This window comes from Callorhinus ursinus, unplaced genomic scaffold, assembly GCF_003265705.2.
Source record: "Callorhinus ursinus isolate GAN/ISIS: 27379988/994484 unplaced genomic scaffold, GSC_fseal_2.0 scaffold2, whole genome shotgun sequence".
NCBI classification, from domain to species: domain Eukaryota; kingdom Metazoa; phylum Chordata; class Mammalia; order Carnivora; family Otariidae; genus Callorhinus; species Callorhinus ursinus.
In genome coordinates this window covers 48521382-48534678 of record NW_027397064.1, presented here as the reverse complement: position 1 = coordinate 48534678, position 13297 = coordinate 48521382, and the positions used below count along the sequence as shown (strand labels likewise).

General features: G+C 34.8%; 1 protein-coding gene across 5 annotated transcripts in view; it reads right to left on the bottom strand.

Annotated features, from left to right (window-relative positions):
* Positions 1 to 13297, bottom strand: part of NCKAP1 (NCK associated protein 1) — a 102806-nt gene that overhangs the window by 14767 nt on the left and 74742 nt on the right. For all 5 annotated transcript variants that reach the window (XM_025849027.2, XM_073881621.1, XM_073881624.1 and 2 more), the window contains one exon: positions 3434 to 3527. In XM_025849027.2, the coding sequence (XP_025704812.1) occupies positions 3434 to 3527 (94 nt within the window). The remainder of the gene's footprint in view (positions 1 to 3433; positions 3528 to 13297) is intronic.

Genomic DNA, 13297 nt, shown 5'->3' with positions numbered 1-13297 from the left:
ATTCTAGAGATGCTATAAAGTATCTGTGGGTCATACAGCTGTAGATATCCAAACAATGTTTCTTCAACTTCATGCAAATCAGAATCACCTGCTGGGCCCCAGCAAACTGATTAAGTAAGTCTGGAGTGGAACCCTAATAATTTACATTAACAAACTCCTATGTGGTGCTTTTGCTTGGTGCTTCTGGTCCATAGACCACACCCTGATCAAATTAGCACTTGGTATTAAGTACCTGGAGCTCCATACAGAGTCAAGGCTGGGGATGAATATTTTAAAGATACACTGATAAATAAGACTGGATACGTTTCCCCAAAAGAATTATAAAAACAATGGCTTAAAAATGGTAAAAGCACTGGCAAATGAAGAGAGTAAAATTTCAATAAAAAGGAGAATAAAAGAGATAAACACTACAGAGCAATCAAGTAGAATAAGAGGAAAGAGGACCAGATTTTGAAAATGGGTAGTCACTAATGATCTCTTCCAGAAAGGTTTCAGGCAAGTAGCCAGATGAATAAGAGGGAGGCGTAACAACAGACTTTAACAAGTGTTATTTTATAAGCAGTATCTGGCTTCCAGGGAGCAGGAGAGGAGATTTTTCTGGGATCAGGGAAATTGCTTGGAATGATGAATGTAGCAAAAAGTCAAAGGTATGATGGCACAGAGGACAGTATAATTAAAATCACTAAATTTTAAAGTCCTGAATGGATAAGGAAGTAAAGCCAGGAAGAGACTGATTAGAAAACTAGAGAGACATCAATGTTTCAATGAGCTAGAACAAAGAATTTAATAAGAGTGAAGGAGTGGGAAAGCTGGAAGACATAACTGACCTGAGAGTAGAGCTTCAAATTCAAGATCTTACCAGTGCAACAATTTTAGGTGATAAAAACATTCAAAGTATTGTAAAAGTAAAGATCTTTGGAGGCAACTTGTAGACTTGTAGATGGTGGCAAGGTCAGGGCAAAAGTGAATGGAATGAATTTTAAAAAGGAAGAATTACTACAGGAAAACTAGAAAATTAAGGTCTATAGTAAGGGAGTCAATAGAGCAATGAACCTAGTCCCAAGAGACACACTGCTAGAAAACATGAAGAAACAGATACAGTATTAAATTTGCTCAAGTCACATAGCTAAAAAGTCCTAAAACTGAAAATTAATTCCAGATTACCTCCCAATTCAGAGCTACTTTTTTTTTTTTAAGATTTATTTATTTATTTGAGAGAGAGTGAGCAAGCATGAGTGGTAGGGACAGAGGGAGAGAATCTCAAGCAGACTCCATGCTGAGAATGGAGCCCGATGCAGGGCTCGATCCCAGGACTCTCAGATCATGACCTGAGCCGAAATCAAAAGTCAGACGCTTAACCGACTGCACCATCTAGGTGCCCCAATTAGGGCTACTTTTAACAAATTACAAGGCTTTTTAAGGGTATTAAAAAGAATATGGTTGTTGACTATGAAAATCAAACTGCTACAAAAGTATATCAACCTCTGGATACGGCATGAAGGAGGCACAAAGATGGGAATCTGACACAAAAAAGAGTATTTTGAAAAATATTTCAACTGAAAGAATAGCTTTCTCTGGTCCCCTAAGTAAGCCATTCTCAAGCAGATCTTTTCTTTTTCCAAATCACAAAAAAGAATTGATATAGATGGGCCATTAAGGATTATAGATTTTATCTTGAAAATTTACAAATTGTTTGGAATTTTAACAAATTCCATTTTGTTTCAATTCCACAAACAGAGTTAAAGTAACAGTAAACAGGCATTGAACAATGCAGTGGATTAAAGGCCTTTAACCAAGTGATACAGTCAAAATATTATTTACTAGTAAGAAGTTAAGTAGTTAGGCTGGATGGGTGGTCAACTGAGTATTTAAAAACAGGAGAAACATGAAAAAATAATTAAGAATAAGGAAAACAAGACTGGTAAATATAAGTATATAATAAAACAATGAACAAAAGAGATCAGGTAGAAATTTAAAAAGTAATTTCCTACTAAGTATTTATTCAGACTCTACCTCCCCCTAAAATACTACCACCAAATCAGTATTTTCATTTTTATCATTTTAATTTCATTTTTTAAAGTACTGTATATTAAACCTAGCCTTCCCCCCCCCCTTTTTGGTATAGAGCTCTAGGAAAAAATTTTAACATGTGTAGATTTGTGTTACCACCATCACCACTCCAAAAAACTCCCTTGTTGCTTTCCCAGTTCTGGCAACAACTGATCTGTTCTATAAGGCAACCTATTGTGTAGTTTAATTTTATACGAATTTCTATTAAATAAGTTTTATTTTTGAAGCTGGGTAAGACAGCCTAAATAAAGTGATTCTCTAAATCATTTTACACTTTTAAAAATTTGATATAGGTGCATAACATTTAAAAGAAAACTATCAAAGGGGAAGTATTATGTAAAATACATGGCTTTAATTTTTTTTAGGATTATTTTTTATTTGGGAGAATAAACTCTTTCTTTGGTTTTCTCAAATACAAAGAATATTTTATTTGGTATTTCATGAATTTTTTAATGCTGGAAAGGCTTTTAAATGAATCAATAAGTATGACTTCAGAATAATTTTTAATTATACTTCAAGTACAAAAGCAAATGAAAATAAAATTAATTCAAGTGCACCTAAAATAGTTACCTGGCTAAATATGCTTTCATAAATTTTTAAGATTCTCTGTTATTTCACAATATACCTCCCACAAAGAATCAATGTCAAGAAGACATTAAAAACAATTTCTTTTTTAGTTGTAGGGCTAAGGTTTTCATGCAATGACTACTAGATAGCAACAAAAAGGAACAGATTACTGATTCATGTAACATAGCTGGGTGAATCTCAACATACTAAGTGAAAAAAGGCAGACACAAGAGTATATACTGTATGATTCCATTTATGTGGAGTTCTAGAACAGGCAAATTTAATCTATAGTGACAGAAATCAGATCAGTTTTTGTCTGGGTTTGTGGGATGTTGAGAAACTGACTACAAAGGGATGTGAGGGAACTTCCTGAGGTGACGGAAGTGCTCTATGTCTTGGCTGTGGTAAGGTTACACTGATATACACATTTGCCAAAATCCATCAAACTGTTCACTTACATGCGTAGATTTCATTGTATGCAAACTATACCACAATAAAGTTGATATTTAGAAAGTTATAGACTCAAAAGTTAATTCTCCTTTAGTCGAAATTAATATAGACGTACTTGAATTAAATGAGTTTATGAACTGATAATACTCATTAAATATTGGATACATGGTACTAAGACTATGGTTAAAAAAATGTGAAACAGATAAGCCATATACTTAAAATATCCTTTGACTGCAACTATTTTCTGCTCTCTTCATAAGCTAAAGATACTTATATTTAAGCAAAAGCTAAATACTGAGTGTCAAAATCTTCTTAATGCTTATAGAAAGTTTCATGAGTTACCCACATGATAATCTTTTAAAGAGTGCGGCCATCTGGTCTGGTTTGTCAAAGCTGGTCCTCATTTGTGTTAGCACATCAACATTCTCCACCACAAGTTTCTAAAAAAAAAAAAAAAGAAAGAAAGAAAGAAAGAAAAAAAAAATAAAGATCCTAGGTTAGGCATGGACCACCTTGTGTTAATGAGATAAGAGCATGCTTGGAAATCATAATCCAGCAAGTAGGAAATACAATTCATGAAATCCAGATGTTCTATGCTATATACTTTTGTTGTTGGTTTAACAAAAGAATCTTAAAATTATTTACATAGGATTAATGTTTTTCTTCAATTTGCAAATTCAAGAAGGGAGGATGGTTCAGGAAAAAGTAATAAAGATAAGCAGTAGGATAAAGGATTATCTAATGCTTAGACACAGAACAGCATCAATAATAAAAAACAGACACTGAAGGGGATACAGAGAGCAATAAATTCCAACCAAAATAAAAAGAACTTGCTAAAGTTAAAGCTAGCCAAAGACAGCCTACAGTTCATCACTGGATGTATACAATCAGAGGGAGAATAACTTTTGTACTACTTCATATATTTGTACTACTTCATATATAGGTACTACTTCATGGGGATTATAGGACAGCAAGGTTTCCCATACAAATTATAAAATGGAAGTGTTAACTATCTACCTTCTCTTTCAGAGACCACTCAGAAAAAGGAAGAGAAGCAAGAGATACAAATAAGGGAAGGGAGTAAAGAACAGCTATTCAAGGAATGTGTAACTCATTAAAGAATGTTTTTCTTAAAAGGCACTTTGGAAAAGTAATTTAGTTTGAAATTAAAATGAAAACAAATATAATTAAATTGATTCTGGCAGAGATAATGTCTATATGTATGTGGAGAGCCTGGATATAATATTCAAATATCCAAGGATAAAGCCTGGGTATATTTCAAAATACATACAAATCCAAGCTTCATCCTTGGATATTTCAATTTAGCAGGCCTGGTTGCAAAGATTTAACAGCAAGCATATTGTTAAAGTGCCATGAGGGTTTTGTTACAAGCCAAACACTGATGATAACTGATTTAAGGGAGGATGTAAACCTATACAGAAAACTTATAAAAATCAGTTTTCCTATACTAGTATGAATTTTGTTTAGGTTACTTGATATTACAGGCATACCTCAGAGATATTGCAGATTCAGTTCCAGACCACTGTATTAAAGCAAATACCGTAATAAAGTGAGTCAAATGAATTTTTTGGTTTCCCAGTGCATACAAAGTTATGTTGACACTACACTATAGTCTATAAATATGCAATAGCATTATGTCTAAAAACCAATGTATGTACCTTAATCAAAAAATACTTAATTGCTAAAAATGCTAACCATCATCTAAGCTTTCAGTGAGTCATAATCACTGATCACAAATCACTGTAACAAATATAATCATAATGAAAAAGCATGAAATATTGGGAGAATTACCAAAATGTGCCACTGACATGAGCGAATACTACTGGAGAAATGGCACCAATATACTTGCTTGACACAGGGCCACAAACCTACAACTTGTAAAATTGCAATATATGCAAAGTGCAATAAAATGAGGTATTCCTGTACTTTGGATTATTTCTCTTTATGCTCCCAATCAGAAATACATTTCCAGTCATATCTGTTTGCTAAACTCAACTTCTACAATCTCTGATTAAAATGCCTGCTCTTCCTGGGGCCAATTCAATACCTGTCCCATGCTAAAACTAGATTCAATCAGTACACACTCAAATATATGCTCCACCCTGATGGTGCTCCCACACCTTGAACATAATACCACATATCACTGAATCAGACACCACTGAGTTTTTTAAATGCACCATTACCTTATGTGCCATTAAGATAAAAAGAAAACTTTACCAAGTAAGCTGACACAATGTTTCCAATCATATGACTTTAAGACACCTACAATTTCAGAAACATTAATACAGAATAACTGTGTTTTAGAATCAATAAATTATAGTATATGTTCAATGGTAAGGATACTATAATCAATTTTTAGCTCCCATACCAGGCAATTTACAAACAATACCATTTACTTGATCTACACGAGAGAGGTGATATTCCAATTTTACAACCAAGGAAACTAAACTAAGGCTCGGAGAAATTAGATAACTAGCCGAAAGTTATAAAGATATTATATAGTGGATTTTGGAATTTGAATTCAGATAGGTCTGATTTAAAAATCCATGCTCTTAATCCCTAAGAAATGGTTCCCGATTTTCAGTGTACTGGAACAATCTAGAGGGCTTATTAATTAAAATACACATTGCTGGGTCCCAGTCCCACAGGCTTTGATTTAGCAAGTTTGAGGCCGAACCAAAAACTGTGCACTGTTAACAAGTTCTGAGGTAATGCTGCTGCTGCTGAGGACCATACTTTAAGAACCATTACCCTAAAATATTTGTTTGCACATTATTCCTTACCAAAAAAATGTTAATAATGTCTCTACTTAAAAATAGTTTATATAAATTTTTTTTCTTTTCTCCCTCAACTGCATCCTAAAACAGAGTTCTCTAAACATTTAAAGCCATTGACTAATATCATTGGCAAATGGACTATAAGCTGGAAGTAATACTAGTGAATATGTATCAGGTAAAACATATATGAAGAGTACTACTACAAATAAACTCGTTTGCAGTTAATAAGAAAGTGTTAAATTCTTGGCACAATTCATATTTAAATTTCCTACTTCATTTGAAAAAAAAAAGTCTTCTGTGAAGAACTAGAAGAACTTATCTGTAAAATGCTAAAAACGATTCTTTTGGCAGGATTAGAAGGAGACATTGACTCAATGGGCACACCACCAAATGAAACACCTAAAGACTTTTAGTAGGAAAGAAGACTGGCTGTTTTCTTCTCCAGAGAGCAATGAACACGTTTTACCATGAGTATGCATGCACAGTGCTGACTATGTCTGACACATGATTTATTCACGACAATTAAAGAAGTTCTCCCTTTTTTCTGACAAACTTACTCTTTGAAACAAAAAGGTCCCTAAGCTAAAACAGGAACTGAAACAATGAACATCATCTTTAAGATACAAAGAAAATATGCGGCCACATATTTAGTTTATGTCAAATTAGATTAAATATAAAAAATAAAAACAGAAAAATAAAAGCTAAGAAGTTACAGAAATGATCTAAAAGTATTATAATTCCCCCAAAACATTTTATGTACTAGTTTCATAAAGTTTATTTTTAGTAATTTCTACACCCAATGTGGGGCTCAAACTCACAACCCTGAGATCAAGAGTTGCATACTCTTCCAAATGAACCAACCAGATGCCCCTTTATTCACTAATTTCAAAAAAGACTAAAATGTGGGGTATCTGGCTAGCTCAGTTAGTAGAGCATGCGACTCTTAATCTCAGCGTCTTGAGTTCAAGCCCTACGCTGGGTGTGGAGCCCACTTGGGAAAAAAAAGACTAAAACGCTATTAGAGGCATCATCATATTCTAATGTGAAGAGTGTGAGTTACAACCTCTTCAGAGGGATATCCGGCAATATTAGAAAATACTTAGGTATCCATATCTTTTGATTCACTTCAGAAATTTTTCCTATGCTCAAATAAGTTTGTCAACTATGTGGATGTGCTGGTTAAATGTCGAGGATTTTACACATATGTCTAAAACTCTTCTTCCAGAAATCCACTAAAGTGAAAGGAAAAGAATAAAAAAGAATAAGCCTACAATAAAAAAGAAAACAATATAGGAAACAAGCAAGACCAAATGAGAGATGTCAACAAACTTCTAGAAGATGGAAACTGGAGCAAAGAGTAAGTAGAGGTGAGAAATGTGACCAGCAAATTCCAGCAGGGGAGATACAGTATTGAAAGCAAGCTGATGCATGTGTTAGGACCCAGGCAAAGCACAGAAGTTGTAGGCAGTGGCATAGAAATAAAGAAACACTTGAAGATGAAAACAAGAAGGTTATTACATGTCTGTATGGGGGGTTTTTACACACCTCTTGCCATCTTAAGAAGTGATGCCAACAAGGAAAACTCTAAAATCAGGAGCAAAAGTTGGCAGGAGGGAGGCAGGGGGCAGAAAGTGACCCCAGGCAGCCAGCCAGATGTATTAAACCTCCTACCTCCAACACTCCAATGATCTCCAACAGACTTCCACTCTCTAGGTGGAGGTTACTGTTTTTGAAAAATGATTATAGGAATCATTTGAAACCTATGATGAAGATACCTTTCTCCAAAGAGTATTTGTTAGCTTCTGCCAAGCACCTTGGGGCACTACTATTCTAGGACTATCCTAATCCAAGTTTAAGACTATAGGTTCCTTGGACAAAAAGAGCAACACCAAAAGATCTGGAGATCCTGGGGAGGGGCAAATCATTTCCAGTTCACGATTACCCTGAAGATATAACCCCTTGGGGTATCTGTGTAAAGAGGGTGGAGAGGAATTTAAGCAGATTTCCCATTCTCCACTTTAGGCAGGCTTTGGATTTTACTACAGACCCCACTAGGTCACAAAACCTACTTTACTCTCACAAACGTTGCTTCTGGATCAGCAAAACCAGGTCAAAAGTGGCTTCCAGTACTAGGCTTATGTCTCTGAGTTCCCACATTCTTCTTGATTTTGGCCTACCTTTTTAGCTTCTTTAAAAGAAGAATCTTTCTTTATATATCTTGCCATCTTTTTAAGCTGTCCTTAGGAGAAAAGATGGTCTAAACCTACCCTACCAATACTTGAAGCAAAAACTTTATGTTATTTTGTTTCTATAATTTCATAAATTAGGTCATTCTAAGGAAACTTTATAGGACATTAAAAATTGCAAAACAATCAGAATCATCACTGACAGACAGGTGATGTCTGTCAGTGAGTACTTTCAGACATTTATCTCAATGAGACAGAATACTATACAATACATTGAACTTGTCTATATAAAACACCATTATATTATAAAATTGCTTATGTAATAAAATACAAGAATACACATGGAAGTATGCCTCAGTACATAGAGGCTAAGAATACAAAGTCATAAATAACACCTTCTCCAGTTCTTAATAATACACAAGTAGCTGAATCCAGATAATTCTGGATTACATCTTGGGGTTGTTAAAAGGGATCTCTAAGAAAATGGTCGTAAACTATCAGCATTACCTTGATACCAAAACCAGATAAAGACTCCATAAAAAAAAAAGAGAACTATAGGCCCATATCTTTGATGAACACAGATGCAAAAATCCTCAACAAAACACTAGCCAAGAGAATCCAACAACACATTACAAAAAATCATTCACCATGATCAAGTGAGATTTATGCCCAGTATGCAAAGGCAGTTCAATATTTGCAACTCAATCTATGTGGTACAGATCAATAAAAAAAAGGATAAAAACCATATGATCATCTCAATAGATGCAGGAAAAGCATCTGACAAAGTACAACATCCATTCATGATAAAAACCCTCAACAAAGTAGGTTTAGAGGGAACACACCTCAACATAATAAAGGCCATATATGAAAAGCCCACAGCGAACATCATACTCAATGAGGAAAAACTGAGAGCTTTCCCGCTAAAGTCGGGTACAAGATAAAGAAGTCCACTCACCACTTTTTTTTCAACATAGTACTGGAAGTCCTAGCCAAAGCAATCAGACAACAAAAAGAAATAAAAGGCATCCAAACTGGTAAGAAAGAAGTAAAACTCACTATTTGCAGACAACATGACACTATATATAGAAAACCCTAAAGACTCCATTAAAACACTACTAGAACTGAGAAAAGTTCAGTAAGGTCACAGGATACGAAATCAATGTAGAGAAATCCACTGCATTTCTGTATATGAATTATGAAGCAGCAGTAAGAGAAATTAAGAAAACAATCCCATTTACAATTGCACCAAAAATAGTAAGATACCTAGGAATAAGCCTAACCAAAGAGGTGAAAGATCTACACTCTGAAAATTATAAAACACTGATAAAAAACTGAAGACAGGGAGCCTGGGTGGCTCAGTCAGTCAAGCATCCAACTCTTGGTTTCTGCTTAGGTCATGATCTCAGGGTCTGGGATCGAGCCCCACGTCGGGCTCCATGCTGAGCAGGGAGTCTGCTTGTCCCTCTCCCTCCACCAGCTCATGCTCTCTCTCTCTCTCTCTAATAAATAAAATTCTTAAAAAAAAAGAAAGAAACTGAAGACAACACAAAGAAATGGAAAGATATGCCATGTTTATTATGGATTAGAAGAACAAATAGTTAAAATGTCTATACTACCCAAAGCAATCCACACATTTAATGCAATCCCTATCAAAATACTAACAGCATTTTTCACAGAACTAGAATAAACAATCCTAGAATTTATATGGAACTACAAAAGACCCCAAATTGCCAAAGCAATTTTGGAAAAAGAAAAGCAAAGCTGGAGGCATCACAATTCTAGACTTCAAGTTATATTACAAAGCTGTAGTGATCGAAACAGTATGGTATGGCAAAGCAACAGACATACAGATCAATGGAACAGAATGGAAAAATCCTTAAAATAGAACAGAAAACAAACCCACACTTATATGGTCAATTAATTTAACAAAGCAGGAAATAATATCCAGTGGGAAAAAGACAATCTCTTCAACAAATGGTGTTGGGGAAACCGGAGAGCAACATGTGAAAGAATGAAACTGAACCACTTTCTTACACCACACACAAAAATAAATCCAAAATAGATTAAAGACCTCAACATGAGACATGAAACAATTAAAATCCTAGAGGAGACCACAGGCAGTCACCTCTTTGACATTGGGTATAGCAGCTTCTTTCTAGTTATGTCTCCTGAGGCAAGGGAAACAAAAGCAAATATAAACTATTGGGACTACATCAAAATAAAAAGCTTCTGCACAGTGAAGGAAACAATCAACAAAACCAAAAGGCAACCTACTGAATGGGAGAAGATATTTGCAAATGACATATCTAATAAAGGGTTGGTATCTAAAATATATAAAGAACTTACACAAACCAACACCCAAAAAAACAAATAACCCAATTTTTTTTTTTAAGATTTATTTTTATTTTGAGAGAGAGAGAAAGTACCTGAGAGGTGGGAGGGTTAGAGGGAGAAGCAGGCTCCTTGCTGAGCAGGGAGCCCAATGCGGGACTCGATCCTGGAACTCCAGGATCATGACCTGAGCCGAAGGCAGCCACTTAACCAACTGAGCCACCCAGGCGCCCCAACAAATAACCCAATTAAAAATGGGCAAAAGAGCAGACATTTCTCCAAAAAATACAGACAGCCAACAGAGACATGAAAAGATGCTCATCATCACTTATCATCAAGGAAATGCAAATCAAAACTACAATGAGATCTCACCTTACACCTGTCAGAATGGTTACAACCAAAAACACAAGAAACAACAGGTATTGGCAAGTATGTGGAGAAAGGGGAACCCTCTTGCACTGTTTGTGTGAATGCAAACTGGTGCATGTGGCCACTCTGGAAAACAGTATGGAAGTTCCTTAAAAAAGTTAAAAATAGAACTACTCCATGATACAGTAATTGCACTACTAGATATTTACCCAAAAAATAAAATACTAATTCAAAGGGATACATGTACCCTGATGTTTATAGCAGCATTTTCTACAATAGCCAAATTATGGAAAGAGCCCAAATATCCATCAACTGATGAATGGATAAAGAAATTATGGTCTGTGTACACACACACACACATACACACACACACACACGGAATATTAGTCACAAAAAAGAATGAAATCTTGACATTTGCAATGATGTGGATGGAGCTAGACAGTATTAGGTTAAGCAAAATAAGTCAAAGAAAGACAAATACCACATGATCTCACTCATATGTGGAATTTAAGGAACAAAACAAATGAGCATGGGGAAAAAGAGAGAGGCAAACCAAGAAACAAACTCTTTAACTACAGAGAACAAACTGATGGTGACCAGAGGGGAAGTGGGTGGGAGGATGAGTTAAATAGATAATGGGGATTAAGGCGTGTATTGGTTGTGATGAGCACCAGGTATTGTATGTAAGTGTTGAATCATTAAATTGTACACCTGAAATTAATATTACACTATATGTTCACTAATGTAATTTATTTTTTTTTATTTTTTTTTAAAGATTTTATTTATTTATTTATTTGAGAGAGCGAGAATGAGAGAGAGAGAGAGAGAGAGAGAGAGAGCACGCACATGAGAGGGGGGAGGGTCAGAGGGAGAAGCAGACCCCCCGCTGAGCAGCAGGGAGCCCGATGCGGGACTCGATCCCGGGACTCCAGGATCATGACCTGAGCCGAAGGCAGTCGCTTAACCAACTGAGCCACCCAGGCCCCCTTCACTAATGTAATTTAAATAAAAACTTAAAAAATAAAAAAAATGCTAAAATCAGAAGTTTTAGAAAAAAATGTTTAGTATCCTACACCATCTTGGTTTTGGAGAATATTTAATGAGAAATCCAAGCTAATTCACACCTATGCATCTCAATTATTATGAATCTAACACAAAGTTTCTTTTGTCTAGGTTTTTCACTCAAGTTTAATATTATCAAATATTTAAGAGGATCCATCCAAGAAACACTCTTGAGTCAGAAAATTCACTAGCATTAAAAAAGAAGTCAATTATTATTTATACTCTCATCAAAACTTTAAAATTTTAGTTAACATTCAAGAAAAAAAATAGTCACTCCAAAATATAGACAGAAATGTTAAGACATAAGCTCCTCTCATTTCTTTTCAAGAATAAGAATGTACTTGATAAAACACTAAAGGACAGAACTAAGAGAGTTAAGTTTATGAAGTATTACTAAAAGATTATGACAAAATCTGAACTCAAAAGCGATCTGGAAATAATGGACAGTATCTAACAAGATAAATTTTTAAAAGAACAACAATAATGTAACACTTAGGTCTAAAGAAAAAAAAAAGTACAATATCTAAGATGTGGAGAGCCATGGTTCAACGTCAGTATGTGTACAGAAAGAAAATTTATGATTACAAGTTGACATGACAATATTATAGTATAGCTACCAAAAGTGTTAACACAATCTTAAACTGTGCTAGTAAGTAAGTATCCAGAATAGGTAAGAGCACCTTCACTAATCAGATCTCTAGCTGAAGGTTATTCTCGGTTCAAGGCACTATTATCTAAGGGTGATACAAACAATTTCAATAGAATTTGTACAGAAGAAAGAGAGACTAACATGAATATATTTCACATGGGGAAGACAAAGGCAATACACTACAAAAGTTTTTAAATATGTGAAGGGTAATCTTGCCAAAGGCAATCTCTACCTCTTGATGTGAGAATGAAAACCTATCTGATCTTCCTGCATTAGGTAAGTGTGGGTTAGATGACTGCTTAGATCCCTTTCATTTCTAAAAACAGTGTAGCACAGAACTAGTATAAGCTCTAGGTCTAGACTGACTACACAGGATCAAATTTTAGTCTCACCACTTTTAAGCATGTGAAATTGGACAAGTACTTAATATTTCTTGGTTTTACTTTCCTAATTTGTAAAATAGGGACAATATTGGTTTTATGTGAGGAGCTTAGAAAAGTCCTGGGACAAAGTAAAGAGTTAAAATAGCTACCTATTTTTATTTCTGCATCCAACAAATACTTAGCAAGTACCTTCTATGTGTGGACACTAATTTTGTACCAAAGTTTTAAGAGAGTTTATAACTGAGTTTTTATTCTAGTGACAGTGACATAAACAAATACATGACATGAAAGGTCACAAGTAAGATACACAGAAAGCTGAATAAAGAGAATAAAAAGTGATGCTTGCTCTTTTAGAAATTGTGGTGAAGAAAGGATATTCTGATAATACAACATTTGAAAAATACATGAATATTATGAGAAGGTTAGCTAAGA